This window comes from Eleutherodactylus coqui, chromosome 1 (genome assembly GCF_035609145.1).
Source record: "Eleutherodactylus coqui strain aEleCoq1 chromosome 1, aEleCoq1.hap1, whole genome shotgun sequence".
NCBI lineage: Eukaryota > Metazoa > Chordata > Amphibia > Anura > Eleutherodactylidae > Eleutherodactylus > Eleutherodactylus coqui.
The window spans coordinates 174,164,749-174,179,498 of record NC_089837.1 but is presented as its reverse complement, the minus strand read 5'-3'; the positions used below and the strand labels follow the sequence as shown (position 1 = coordinate 174,179,498).

Genomic DNA, 14,750 nt, shown 5'->3' with positions numbered 1-14,750 from the left:
TGAATGTGACCCAATGACATGGGTTAGGACCAAGGGACCGAAAATGAACAGAGACTGGATGTGTTGACAGTAACACCAACTGGACATAGAACTGCATACTGCGGACTGGACTTATGAACAGCCATAACCTAGAAAAAATGACCATCACACTCACCAAACATCCCCGCACGTTAAAGCAGATGGAATGTCTGAATATAAATACGAGGGATTAATTCTTGAATTGGCCAAGACACTTAAAGGGGTTGTCCCGCGAAAGCAAGTGGGGTTCAGCACTTCTGTATGGCCATATTAATGCACTTTGTAATGTACATCGTGCATTAATTATGAGCCATACAGAAGTTATTCACTTACCTGTTCCGTTGCTGGCGTCCCCGTCTCCATGGAGCCGTCTAATTTCAGCGTCTAATCGCCCGATTAGACGCGCTTGCGCAGTCCGGTCTTCTCCCTTCTGAATGGGGCCGCTCGTGCCGGAGAGCTGCTCCTCGTAGCTCCGCCCCGTCACGTGTGCCGATTCCAGCCAATCAGGAGGCTGGAATCGGCAATGGAACACACAGAGCCCACGGTGCACCATGGGAGAAGACCTGCGGTCCACCGTGGGTGAAGATCCCGGCGGCCATCTTCGCAAGGTAAGTAAGAAGTCACCGGAGCGCGGGGATTCGGGTAAGTACTATCCGTTTGTTTTTTTTAAACCCCTGCATCGGGTTTGTCTCGCGCCGAACGGGGGGGCTATTGAAAAAGAAAAAAAAACGTTTCGGCGCGGGACAACCCCTTTAAGCCGCGAGCCCAGCGATCAAGGGTCCTCATGTCTCACGGTCCCTAATCTAACAAGACACATGATCCAGCAACACCGGACACAGTTCACACTTCAAGCTGGAACGCCCAGGCAACAGGACACAAGTCACATAGAAAGCTGCACATAAAACACAAGCCACACACAAAGGTAACAGAACACAAGCAACACCGAAGGAAACAAGACTGCTCACCCTGGACACCAAACAGACACTGAAAGAGGCCTGTACTTATATATGAGCTCAGACCCTGGGGATTGGCTGGCAAGAGCAAACCCCACCCAGGCAGATAAACTATCCCTCACCTGTGAAGGTGTGCTCCTAGAACCCTGTAGAACAACTAACTCCAGCAGCACAAAACTGACAATAATCCTATATCACCAGTTAATTTAGGGAAAATCCGAATAGAGGAATAGGAAATAATAAAAGGGTGGCATGAGATTACTACAAGAAAGCTGCTTTGGACTTCAGCCTCTAATTTAAAACATATATATTCTTCAACACAAAAGAAAGCTACTGAAAATGGTCGTGATATTTGCAATGTATATTAATGATCCTTCTATATAATTTTTCTGGAGGGTCCTTTAAAGTCTAAACTTGAACTCCAAATCTTGCTAAAATCACTTTGTACTTAATATAAAAAGTAATATGCAAGCATAATAAATCCACTTTTTGTTCATGTAGCTGAGCACATTTACGCTTAGTGAAGGTCATGTATTCCATTGCTGCATTATTATATAATAATAATACTATATTCCTGTATTTGAGTGGTTTATTCTGCATTAGGTATTCTAATAAGATTATATCAATAATCTCATGTTATTAGTTTTAGTTGCAGGAAATGAAGAATAAGTACTTACTTGGGGATCGTTTGCTGTTGTATTTATTAGAGACTGGAGGGTGGCCTGTGGGTTAAGAAACAAATATAAAAATCGTAACGTAAATGCTTTGATTATTTTCTTTTCTACAAAGCTAATAAAAATTAACAATCAAGGTAAAAAGACAATACTGCATCAATGTTCAGTAAAGATTGCTGTGTGTTGATATGTTTGGAAAATGGAGGCATAATATTCCTTCTCACAGGAGAGATCACCGAGCCAGTCAGAACCATACTGTGCACTGACGAGGGACAAGAACCCTGAAACAGCTGTCTGTGCATGGATATTCTGGCTTGGCTTACACCCTTGGTAAGGTCGCAAAGCCTATTATAAAGTTGGATATTGACTCATAGGGTAGCTACCTCCCAATAGGTCGTGCTATGGAGGCATTATTTCATCACTCATTTGCTTATGTTTTGAAAACAAAGTAGTGGTCAGCCGACATGCATTGGTCATGGGCGTCTCAGTATAGGAAAAGAGCTTCAAATTTTAAATTAAAAAAATGGCACCACTAGAATAAAATCTTAATAATTTTGTTAAAGTCTAAGTTAAAAAAAACATTATAGCTGCAGAATAAAAGTGTATTCAAATATACACTAGACAGAAGAAAGGTATAGCTAGGCAATGCGTTTCAGACCTACATCTGATCTTTTCTCACAGTCTAATGTTTTCACATGCTATAATTACAAAAATTGTATATGTTACCGTACTTAATAACATACCTTACACCTAAAGATAAAGTGACCCATTAACATATTTTATAAACAGCTAAGTGAAATAATAGAGAAAAAAAATTAATCGGGGATATAGACCATTAGGATATGTGGTATTACAGGGGTTGCCCAGTTGAAAACTATTGATTGCCTATCCACAGAATAGGTCATTAATAGTAGACTAGTGTGGTACTGTCGCCAGGGAGCTTCACCAAAGAATTGTTTGCTGAGATGCTGCAGTCAGGCATTGAGCTGATTTCTGTAGTTAGCAGACAGTTCTGTTCCCACTGCAGTGGCTCAATCTTGTATTGCAGGTCAAGTTCCTACTACAGTGGGAAGAGCTCTCTGCTTCCTACAGAAATCAACTCAGTGTATCACCAGCCCAGAGAAATATTTATCCATGAGGGTCCCTGTCCATGGGTCCCAATCCTGAGGATAGGCCATTAATAAATTGCAACTTGACAACTTACATTTTTTTTAACATAAAGATATGGTGTGTTCTTTAATTGATCCTTTTAAGTCCTTAGAAAGGGAGTCCTGATAGATCCCCAAAAAGCCAAAATGTACTATAAATAGAGATGAGCGAGCACCAAAATGCTCGGGTGCTCGTTACTCGGGACGAACTTTTCGCGATGCTCGAGGGTTCGTTTCAAATAACGAACCCCATTGAAGTCATTGGGCGACCCGAGCATTTTTGTATATCGCCGATGCTCGCTAAGGTTTTCATTTGTGAAAATCTGGGCAATTCAAGAAAGTGATGGGAACGACACAGCAACGGATAGGGCAGGCGAGGGGCTACATGTTGGGCTGCATCTCAAGTTCCCAGGTCCCACTATTAAGCCACAATAGCGGCAAGAGTGGGGCCCCCCCCCCAACAAATTTTACTTCTGAAAAGCCCTCATTAGCAATGGATACCTTAGCTAAGCACCACACTACCTCCAACAAAGCACAATCACTGCCTGCATGACCCTCCGCTGCCACTTCTCCTGGGTTACATGCTGCCCAACACCCCCCCCCCCCCCGCACGACCCAGTGTCCACAGCGCACACCAAACTGTCCCTGCGCAGCCTTCAGCTGCCCTCATGCCACGCCATCCTCATGTCTATTTATAAGTGCGTCTGCCAGAGGAAAAGCAGGCACACACTGCAGAGGGTTGGCACGGCTAGGCAGCGACCCTCTTTAAAAGGGGCGGGACGATAGTCCACAATGCTATACAGAAGCAATGAGAAATCCAATCCTGTGCCACCTCCATCTGGAGCTGGACACGTGGGCATAGCAATGGGGAACCTATGTGCCACACACTATTCATTCTGTCAAGGTGTCTGCATGCCCCAGTCAGACCGCGGTTTTTTATAAATAGTCACAGGCAGGTACAACTCCGCAATGGGAATTCCGTGTGCACCCACAGCATGGGTGGCTCCCTGGAACCCACCGGCTGTACATAAATGTATCCCATTGCAGTGCCCTGGACAGCAGAGCTAACGTCAGATGAAATGCAGGTGGGCTTCGGCCCACACTGCATGCCCCAGTCAGACTGGGGTTCTTTAGAAGTGGACACAGATGCATTTACAACTCCCTATGGACCCACAGCATGGGTGGCTCCCTGGAACCCACCGGCGATACATAAAAATATCCCACTGCGTTGCCCATCACAGCTGAGGTAATAATGTCATGTTTAATGCAGGTGGGCTTCGGCCCACACTGCATGCCCCAGTCAGACTGGGGTTCTTTAAAAGTGGACACAGATGCATTTACAACTCCCTGTGGACCCACAGCATGGGTAGCTCCCTGGAACCCACCGGCGGTACATAAATATATCCCATTGTATTGCCCATCACAGCTGAGGTAATAATGTCATGTTTAATGCAGGTGGGCTTCGGCCCACACTGCATGCCCCAGTCAGACTGGGGTTCTTTAGAAGTGGACACAGATGCATTTACAACTCCCTGTCGACCCACAGCATGGGTGGGTGCCAGGAAGCCACCGGCGGTACATAAATATATCCCATTGCATTGCCCATCACAGCTGAGGTAATAATGTCATGTTTAATGCAGCTGGGCTTCGGCCCACACTGCATGCCCCAGTCAGACTGGGGTTCTTTAGAAGTGGACACAGATGCATTAACAATTCCCTGTGGACCCACAGCATGGGTGGCTCCCTGGAACCCACCGGCGGTACATAAAAATATCCCATTGCATTGCCCATCACAGCTGATGTTACGTCAGCTGTAGAGATGAGCGAACACGTTCGGCTCCGCCCCTTTTTCGCCCGAACACCGAACTTTGCGAACACTTCAGTGTTCGGGCGAAAAAGTTCGGGGGCCGCCGTGGCAGCGCGGGGGGGGGTGCGGCGGGGAGTGGGGGGGAGAGGGAAGAGAGAGAGGGCTCCCCCCTGTTCCCCGCTACTGCCGCCCGCGCCGCCGCGCATCTCCCCGCCCCCCGGCGGCACCCGGACACTTACACGCGAACACTGCAGTGTTCGGCAAAGCCGGTGTCCGGGTGCGGATGTGTCCGTAACGGACACGTTCGCTCATCCCTAGTCAGCTGTAATGAGGTGGGCAAAAAATTAATTGGATTACACTGTAGGCGAGGGCCCACAAAAATTGGTGTACCAACAGTACTAATGTACCTGAGAAAAATTGCCCATGCCCAACCGAGAGGGCAGGTGAAACCCATTAATCGCTTCGGTTAATGTGGCTTAATTGGTAACTAGGCCTGGAGGCAGCCCAGTTAAAATAAAAATTGGTTCAGGTGAAAGTTTCAACGCTTTAATGAGCATTGAAACGTATAAAAATTGTTTAGAAAAATTATATGACTGAGCCTTGTGGGCCTAAGAAAAATTGCACGTTCGGCGTGATTACGTCAGGTTTCAGGAGGAGGAGCAGGAAGAGGAGGATGAATATTATACACAGATTGATGAAGCAAAAAGGTCCCCGTTTTGGATGGTGATAGAGAACGATGCTTTCATCCGCGGGTGCAGCCTACGTATTGTTTATGTATCGCTGCTGTCCGCTGGTGGAGAAGAGAAGTCTGGGGAAATCCAGGCTTTGTTCATCTTGATGAGTGTAAGCCTGTCGGCACTGTCGGTTGACAGGTGGGTACACTTATCCGTGATGATTCCCCCAGCCACACTAAACACACTCTCTGACAAGACGCTAGCCGCAGGACAAGCAAGCACCTCCAGGGCATACAGCGCGAGTTCAGGCCACGTGTCCAGCTTCAACACCCAGTAGTTGTAGGGGGCAGAGGCGTCACCGAGGACGGTCGTGCGATCGGCTACGTACTCCCTCACCATCCTTTTACAGTGCTCCCGCCAACTCAGTCTTGACTGGGGACCGGTGACACAGTCTTGCTGGGGAGCCATAAAGCTGTCAAGGGCCTTAGAGAGTGTTCCCCTGCCTGCGCTGTACATGCTGCCTGATCTCTGCGCCTCCCCTGCTACCTGGGCCGCGGAAATGCGCCTTCGGCCACTAGCGCTGTCGGATGGGAAGTTTACCATCAGTTTGTCCACCAGCGCCCTGTGGTATAGCATCATTCTCGAACCCCTTTCCTCTTCGGGAATGAGAGTGGAAAAGCTCTCCTTATACCGTGGGTCGAGCAGTGTGTACACCCAATAATCCGTAGTGGCCAGAATGCGTGTAACGCGAGGGTCACGAGAAAGGCATCCTAACATGAAGTCAGCCATGTGTACTGGGGTACCTGTACGCAACACATGGCTTTCCTCACTAGGAAGATCACTTTCAGGATCCTCCTCCTCCTCCTCTGGCCATACACGCTGAAAGGATGACAGGCAAGCTGCATCTGTACCCTTAGCAGTGGGCCAAGCTGTCTCTTCCCCCTCCTCCTCATGCTCCTCCCCCTCCTCCTCCTCCTCCTCTGGCCATACACGCTGAAAGGATAACAGGCAAGCAGCATCTGTCCCCTCAGCAGTGGGCCAAGCTGTCTCTTCCCCCTCCTCCTCATGCTCCTCCCCCTCCTCCTCAAAGCGCTGAGATATAGACATGAGGTTGCTCTGACTATCCAGCGGCATACTGTCTTCCCCCGCCTCCGTTTCTGATTCCAAAGCGTCTGCCTTTATGCTTTGCAGGGAACTTCTCAAGAGGCATAGCAGAGGAATGGTGACGCTAATGATTGCAGCATCCCCGCTCACCATCTGGGTAGACTCCTCAAAGTTTCCAAGGACCTGGCAGATGGCTGCCAACCAGGCCCACTCTTCTGTAAATAATTGAGGAGGCTGACTCCCACTGCGCCGCCCATGTTGGAGTTGGTATTCCACTATAGCTCTACGCTGCTCATAGAGTCTGGCCAACATGTGGAGCGTAGAGTTCCACTGTGTGGGCACATCGCACAGCAGTCGGTGCACTGGCAGATTAAACCGATGTTGCGGTGTCCGCAGTGTGGCAGCGTGCGTGTGGGATTTGCGGAAATGTGCGCAGAGCTGGCGCACCTTTCCGAGCAGGTATGACAAGTGGGGGTAGCTTTTCAGAAAGCGCTGAACCACCAAATTAAAGACATGGGCCAGGCATGGCACGTGCGTGAGGCTGCCGAGCTGCAGAGCCGCCACCAGGTTACGGCCGTTGTCACACACGACCATGCCCGGTTGGAGGCTCAGCGGCGCAAGCCAGCAGTCGGTCTGCTCTGTCAGACCCTGCAGCAGTTCGTGGGCCGTGTGCCTCTTCTCTCCTAAGCTGAGTAGTTTCAGCACGGCCTGCTGACGCTTGCCCACCGCTGTGCTGCCACGCCGCGTGACACCGACTGCTGGCGACGTGCTGCTGCTGACACATCTTGATTGCGAGACAGAGGTTGCGTAGGAGGAGGAGGAGGAGGGTGGTTTAGTGGAGGAAGCATACACCCCCGCAGATACCACCACCGAGCTGGGGCACGCAATTCGGGGGGTGGGTAGGACGTGAGCGGTCCCGGGCTCTGACTCTGTCCCAGCCTCCACTAAATTCACCCAATGTGCCGTCAGGGAGATATAGTGGCCCTGCCCGCCTGTGCTTGTCCACGTGTCTGTTGTTAAGTGGACCTTGGCAGTAACCGCGTTGGTGAGGGCGCGTACAATGTTGCGGGAGACGTGGTCGTGCAGGGCTGGGACGGCACATCGGGAAAAGTAGTGGCGACTGGGAACCGAGTAGCGCGGGGCCGCCGCCGCCATCATGCTTTTGAAAGCCTCCGTTTCCACAAGCCTATACGGCAGCATCTCTAGGCTGATCAATTTTGCAATGTGCACGTTTAACGCTTGAGCGTGCGGGTGCGTGGCGTCGTACTTGCGCTCGCGCTCAAACAGTTGCGCTAGCGATGTCTGGACGCTGCGCTGAGAGACATTGCTGGATGGGGCCGAGGACAGCGGAGGTGAGGGTGTGGGTGCAGGCCAGGAGACGGTACTGCCTGTGTCCTCAGAGGGGGGTTGGATCTCAGTGGCAGGTTGGGGCACAGGGGGAGAGGCAGTGGTGCAAACCAGAGGCGGTGAACGGGCATCGTCCCACCTTGTGGGGTGCTTGGCCATCATATGCCTGCGCATGCTGGTGGTGGTGCCTCCCCAGCTGATCTTGGCGCGACAAAGGTTGCACACCACTGTTCGTCGGTCATCAGGCGTCTCTGTGAAAAACTGCCACACCGTTGAGCACCTTGACCTCTGCAGGGTGGCATGGCGCGAGGGGGCGCTTTGGGAACCAGTTGGTGGATTATTCGGTCTGGCCCTGCCTCTACCCCTGGCCACAGCACTGGCTCGGCCTGTGCCCACACCCTGACTTGGGCCTCCGCGTCCTCGCCCGCGTCCACGTCCTATAGGCCTACCCCTACCCCTCAGCATGGTGTATTACCAGTAGTGCAGAAACAGAACGCTGTAATTAAATGTGCCGCTTATTGGCCTGTGGTTGGAGGCTGACTTCGTTTACGGAACGCCAGGAAATAATTTGGCGCAAGCCTGCTGTAACACTTAGCTGGCTGCGTATGATTTTGTAGAACTACTACACCCAGCACACACGGACCCAGAACACTGAGCACAGTGACAGGCAGGCCAAATAGATTTTTTGCCCAATATTTTTTAGAAAAGGCCCACTGCGTATATTCAATCAATAATATATGTCTTCTGTCCCTTCCTCCACAATTCTGTCCCTGGAGTGTGTCACAGAACTGCAGAGTGTTGCACTGTTATTAACTGCAACAGAGCGGTGATTTCAGAGCCAGGAAATAATTTGGCGCAAGCCTGCTGTAACACTTAGATGGCTGCGTATGATTTTGTAGAACTACTACACCCAGCACACACGGACCCAGAACACTGAGCACAGTGACAGGCAGGCCAAATAGATTTTTTGCCCAATATTTTTTAGAAAAGGCCCACTGCGTATATTCAATCAATAATATATGTCTTTTGTCCCTGCCTCCACACTTCTGTCCCTGGAGTATTACTGCAGGGCGCAATGCTCTGCACGGCCGATATACCAAAAAAAAAAAATGTGCAACACTGCAAAAAGCAGCCTCCACACTACTGCACACGGTTAAATGTGGCCCTAAGAAGGACCGTTGGGGTTCTTGAAGCCTACAATAACTCCTAACGCTCTCCCTGCCTCCACACTTCTTTCCCTGGAGTATTACTGCAGGGCGCAATGCTCTGCACGGCCGATATACCAACAAAAAAAAAAAAGTGCAACACTGCAAAAAGCAGCCTCCACACTACTGCACACGGTTAGATGTGGCCCTAAGAAGGACCGTTGGGGTTCTTGAAGCCTACACTAACTCCTAACACTCTCCCTACAGCAGCTCCAACACGATAGCACTGTCCCTCAGCTATGTCACAACGCATCTGAGGCGAGCCGCGGGAGGGGCCGATTTTTATACTCCGGTGACACCTGATCTCGCCAGCCACTCACTGCAGGGGGGTGGTATAGGGCTTGAACGTTGCAGGGGGAAGTTGTAATGCCTTCCCTGTCTTTCAATTGGCCAGAAAAGCGCGCTAACGTCTCAGAGACGAAAGTGAAAGTAACCCGAACATCGCGTGGTGCTCGTTATGAGTAACGAGCATATCGAACACGCTAATACTTGAACGAGTATCAAGCTCGGACGAGTACGTTCGCTCATCTCTAACAATAAAAATGTCTACAGTGATTTCTATAGTTTGAATTATTGAGTTTCTAATGCAATATTTAAAGGGGTTGTCCCGCGCCGAAACAGGTTTTTTTTTTTTTCAACAGCCCCCCCGTTCGGCGCGAGACAAACCCGATGCAGGGACCTAAAAAAAAATCCGCACAGCGCTTACCTGAATCCCCGCGCTCCGGTGACTTCTTACTTACCGGCTGAAGATGGCCGCCGGGATCTTCTCCCTCGGTGGACCGCAGGGCTTCTGTGCGGTCCATTGCCGATTCCAGCCTCCTGATTGGCTGGAATCGGCACGTGACGGGGCGGAGCTACACGGAGCCGCTCTCCGGCACGAGCGGCCCCATTGAGAAAAGAAGAGGACCGGACTGCGCAAACGCGTCTAATCCGGCGATTAGACGCTGAAAATTAGACGGCACCATGGAGACGGGGACGCCAGCAACGGAGCAGGTAAGTGAATAATTTCTGATAACCTCTGTATGGCTCATAATTAATGCACAATGTACATTACAAAGTGCATTAATATGGCCATACAGAAGTGTATAACCCCACTTGCTTTCGCAGGACAACCCCTTTAAGTTTAGAAGTAGAATTGAATTGGTTTGCACCAAATACCATACTAGATGAGAGTGCCCTTGACAAAGTAGGAGGTTTGCTGGAAAACCGGTAACGATTTTTCCATAAAATCCTAAATCCACTCTCTCAAAACTACACAAACAGCAGTTCCCACTACTGATGTGACCAATTGTAGCTGGGATTGGGTATTTAAATGAAAACTTGTGCTTCTGTCTGGATTTTCTTTTACGATCACTGATGTCTAGGATCCCTAAAGGATACTAAGCATGTCCTATCAGTTGTGAATGAATTGTCTTGGCAAGAGTATTTTGTGTGCTTGACATGACATTGAATACACTTATATTGCCAACAATGTTTTTGCACAAGTATTCCAACTTTAGTCAGGAATTTCAATGTTACTTGATAACAGTTCTTTAACCCCTTAAAGACATGGCCTATTTTGGGCTTAAGGACGCAATGATTTTTGGCGAATTTTCTTCTCCATTTTTCAAAAGCCATAACTTTTTTATTTTTCCGTCGACGCGGCCGTTTAAGGGCTTGTTTTTTGCGTGGCGAACTGTAGTTTTTATCGGCGCTACTTTTGGGTACATTGACTATATTGTAAAACTTTTATTATTTTTTTTATGATAGCAGGGAGAGAAAACGCATCAATTCTGCCATAGATTTTTTTTACAGCGTTAATCATGCAGCTTAAATGATACAATACATTTTTTCTGCGGGCCGGTACGATTACAACGATACCAAAATTCTTACATTTTTTTTTAGGTTTTTCCACTTTTCTGCAATAAAAACCCTTTTTTCGGAAATCTTTTTTTTCTCTAAATCGCTGCATTCAAAGTCCTGTAACCTTGTTATTTTTCTATGTACGGAGCTCTATGAGGGCTTATTTTTTGCGCGACAAGCTGTAGTTTTTATTATTTTATACATACAGCTTTTTTGATCACTTTTATAGCGTTTTTAGGGAGGCAAAATGCTAAAAATTAGCATTTTGTTTTTTTAACGCTTTTTTCCCTGCACAGTCAAAAGCATGTGCAGCTTATTGTACGCGTCGTTACAGATGCAACAATACCAAAAATGTGGGGTGTTATTTTTTTTTACCTTTTGTTTTGCTAATATGAGAAAAAGCATAAAAAAAAGGTTTTTTTACTTTTTTTTTACATTTTTCTTTTTTATTAATTTTTCTTTTCTTTTTTTACACAATTTGTGTCCCTCTGAGGCACTTACAGTATAGCACTGATGATCGCTGTGATAAGGCATGCCTGCCATGCCTTATCGCTTATACAGCGATCACAGGCTATGGCAATACAGGACACAAGTGTCTGGTGTCCTGTTGCCATGGCAATCAGCCGGGCTCTCTGCGATTATATCGTGAGAGCCCAGTGACGTCACAGAGGGAGTGCGCTACCTCTGTGAACCCTTCCAATACCGCGATCTACATAGATCGCGGCAGGGAAGGGATTAACAGCGGGGGCGCATCTCCGATGCACCCCTGTTGTTGCAGTGGGAGACCGGCTATGACTGACTGGTGGCTCCCGCGCGGGATATCGCGAGATCATAAGTGACCTCGTGCTATCCCCAGGACGTAAGTTTACGCCCTGTGGTGGTAAGTACCCTGCTGCCAGGACGTAAACTTACGCCCTGGGGCGGGAAGGGGTTAATACCTACTTTCTCACAATTATTTAATAATTTATAATTAGATATAAAAAGAGTAAATAATCTTTTTCTTTGCAGAAAACTGGCACATCTATGGGGGCTGAATTGTCCCTACATTCACCAACATTTTTGCTGTATGATGGGAGGAGTAATACAATTTCTCACATGACAATCCATCTGCAAGTTTTAGCATCTAGTACAACACTGCCATGATGACATCATTAATATGGCCATGCCAAACTTAATTAATTACATCAATGGCGATTCTAACACTATTCCTTTTGAGTTTTATATTGTCAGTAAATCATATCAATCACACAATTGTTACAAATACTAAGTGAAAACCTTCTACAGGTACCACCATTCTAAGTGCTACATCGGTCTATCCGTGGCATACCAATTATAGCATTAACTGTGCAAAACATAACTATTCAACTAACGAGCTCTATTTAGTAGAAGAACAAAATGTCTGATCGACTTGAACTAACAGGAATACACAGTTATTAGCAGAGCAAAACAGATTGATTGATTGAACAACAGAATGCAGTTGCTTTCAAAATCCAGCACCAGGTATTCTCCATTAGCTAATGCTCCAATACTGGAATTAACAGAATAAGAATCAATCACTTCACTTTGTTATATCAGGACCACATACTTTAGATTTTATATAAAAGTGGTTGCAAAAAACACCCCATCTTGTAAAGTACAATACACTCTCACTTAGGGTTTATGGCACTAATAATTTCAAAATCAAGCAATGTACATGTGTTGCATGCTGGAATATATTAGGGATAATTCATAGACTAAAGATCCCTCTAATGTTTTAAACATTTTTTACAGCACATTCTGATTACATATCTGGATTCCATTACTATGGCTTTAAAAGGGTCAGTTGACACAGGTGACGATCGGAGGCATGTTCTCCCTAATCATAGAACATACTGGATCTTTATGCTTAATACCACCTGTTCTAATGGCCTAAATCACTGAGCTGTTTTAGTTCTCTATTATTATTCCCTTCCTATGTTTTGCATTAGCAGCATTCTTTGTTTCATGTGCCAATGCTTTTAATGCGGTTTGTTTATTTTCAAATAGCTGTTTCTAAAATATGTTAATTGTTCAATAAAAATTTTCAGCTATAAGGTATGTAATTAATTCTGGCTCCATATAGCATGTTCATGCCTGTGTGAACACATTAGGCCAGGCCTGCATGACGTGGCAGTACGTAGGAGCCAAAATTAAAAATAGTTAAACCTCTCGGGGCCACAGATAGGTGTTAAGTGGCTCACCTTGCAAGTAAAGGTAATGAAAGTATAATCAATACCTTTTCTTATAACATAAGCTGCTAAAAACCTATTGAACGCAAGTTTTTTTTACTGTTACATGTAGTTAATCAAGTGTCAGTCAAGTGTCCCCTTTAGAATGAAAGTGTCCCAAAGTGTCCCATTAAGGCTTTTCTTTCTACGAGCGTATATCGGCCAGCATTTTCACGGCCAGTAGATATACGCTACCATCGAGGGAGTAGAAGTTTGTGAACAGGTGCACAAATCTAACGTTTGTGCGCCCGTTCACATGGCATGGGTCCCGGTGCATATACGCCAAGGTCACCATGCCGTTGTCCCTTTCCCCTTCCTCCCTCTCACAGGCTCACCTCTGCCCTCCTCCCTGCTTGCTCTTTGCAATGGGAGGGGTGGGACGGGGCAGAGCTAAGCGCTGCCCCATCCCACCTCCTCCAATTGTTGGCTGTAGACAAAGGGCAGGGAGGTGGGCGGAGCCATGTCGCTAAACTCCCGCTCACATCCTGCAGCTGTCATGGGCTCCCATACGGCTGACGTATTCTGACCCAAAAGATAGTTCCAGGACTATCTTTTGGGCCTGACGTAAAAACGCCCACCGCTAAATTGGCCTGGCCGGGCACTTTTACATCTCAGGAATATAGCCATGTGATCTGATATATTGGAATCCAATGCATCAGATCACAGTGGATATATTAGTGGAAACGTCCTGCTGATATACGCTTATGGGAAAGAATAGTAAATCCAGCTGCCCCATTAATAGTCATTGTGTCCCCAGGTGTCCCTTTAATAGTAAGTCAAGATAGCAGGAGAGGAAGCGTCCACAACAGTATTCCGTATTGAGTTTTTAGATGTACTCAATAAAATAAGATTGATAACACAACAGGATAGCGAAATGTCGGATGGCCCTAGGCCGCCAAAAATCTTTACCGGGTCACATGTGGGCCAGATTTGCATTAGACCATGACATGAGAAAAGACCAGTTGCAGGTCGAAAACATGTCCATAGCTATGCTTTTACTCTGCAGCTGTAACTCCAATGTTTGTAAAATTTAGTAAAGTAATGGATGGTGAATGGGGCCATTTTCAGAATATGCTCTAGGTTAAGCTTGTTTTGCAACATACAAGGTAAATGCATATCAGTATTCATGGAGAACCATATACAAGTTAAAATGTTATTGAGAAACGTGTGAGTTTTCTAGATATAAACTCACCCTGTGAACATTTGTGAGTAAATACTATATATAAAAAGGACAGATAGATGGAAAGATAGATAGATAGATAGATAGATAGATAGATAGATAGATATGAGATAGATAGATAGATAGATAGATAGATAGATAGATAGATAGATAGATAGATAGATAGATAGATAGATATGGAACTGGTGCATCTGGTCCCCCACCGGAAGAAAGGGTGGAGACATGGGTTGTCTGGGTTGAGTGATAGGAAAGGGGGCAGGTCACGCCCCTAACAGTATATTGGCTGCTCCCCGCACACAGCATGTAACGTCTCACCTGTCCCAGGTATCAGCAGCTGAGGTCCCCAGGTCCAGATGCTCCCTGCAGAAAGTCATAACCCTAAGCCAAACCCTAACCCGCAGTCATAATCGAAACTCTAACCCTTGTGGTCCCACCCCTCCACCGCACATACCATGTCAGGTCCCAGCTGTTAACTTGTGAGGTGCCGCATGTCTTACCCCATAACAGCCTTTTTTCCCCCCACAGACAGCATGCCAGGTGTTGGCTGTTCTT

At 47.1% G+C, this 14,750-nt stretch overlaps 1 protein-coding gene across 4 annotated transcripts in view; it reads right to left on the bottom strand.

The window, feature by feature from the left end:
- MLIP (muscular LMNA interacting protein) overlaps nt 1-14,750 on the bottom strand; it is a 213,292-nt gene that overhangs the window by 43,848 nt on the left and 154,694 nt on the right. For all 4 annotated transcript variants that reach the window (XM_066603905.1, XM_066603915.1, XM_066603920.1 and 1 more), the window contains one exon: nt 1,649-1,693. In XM_066603905.1, coding sequence (XP_066460002.1) covers nt 1,649-1,693 — 45 coding nt within the window. The remainder of the gene's footprint in view (nt 1-1,648; nt 1,694-14,750) is intronic.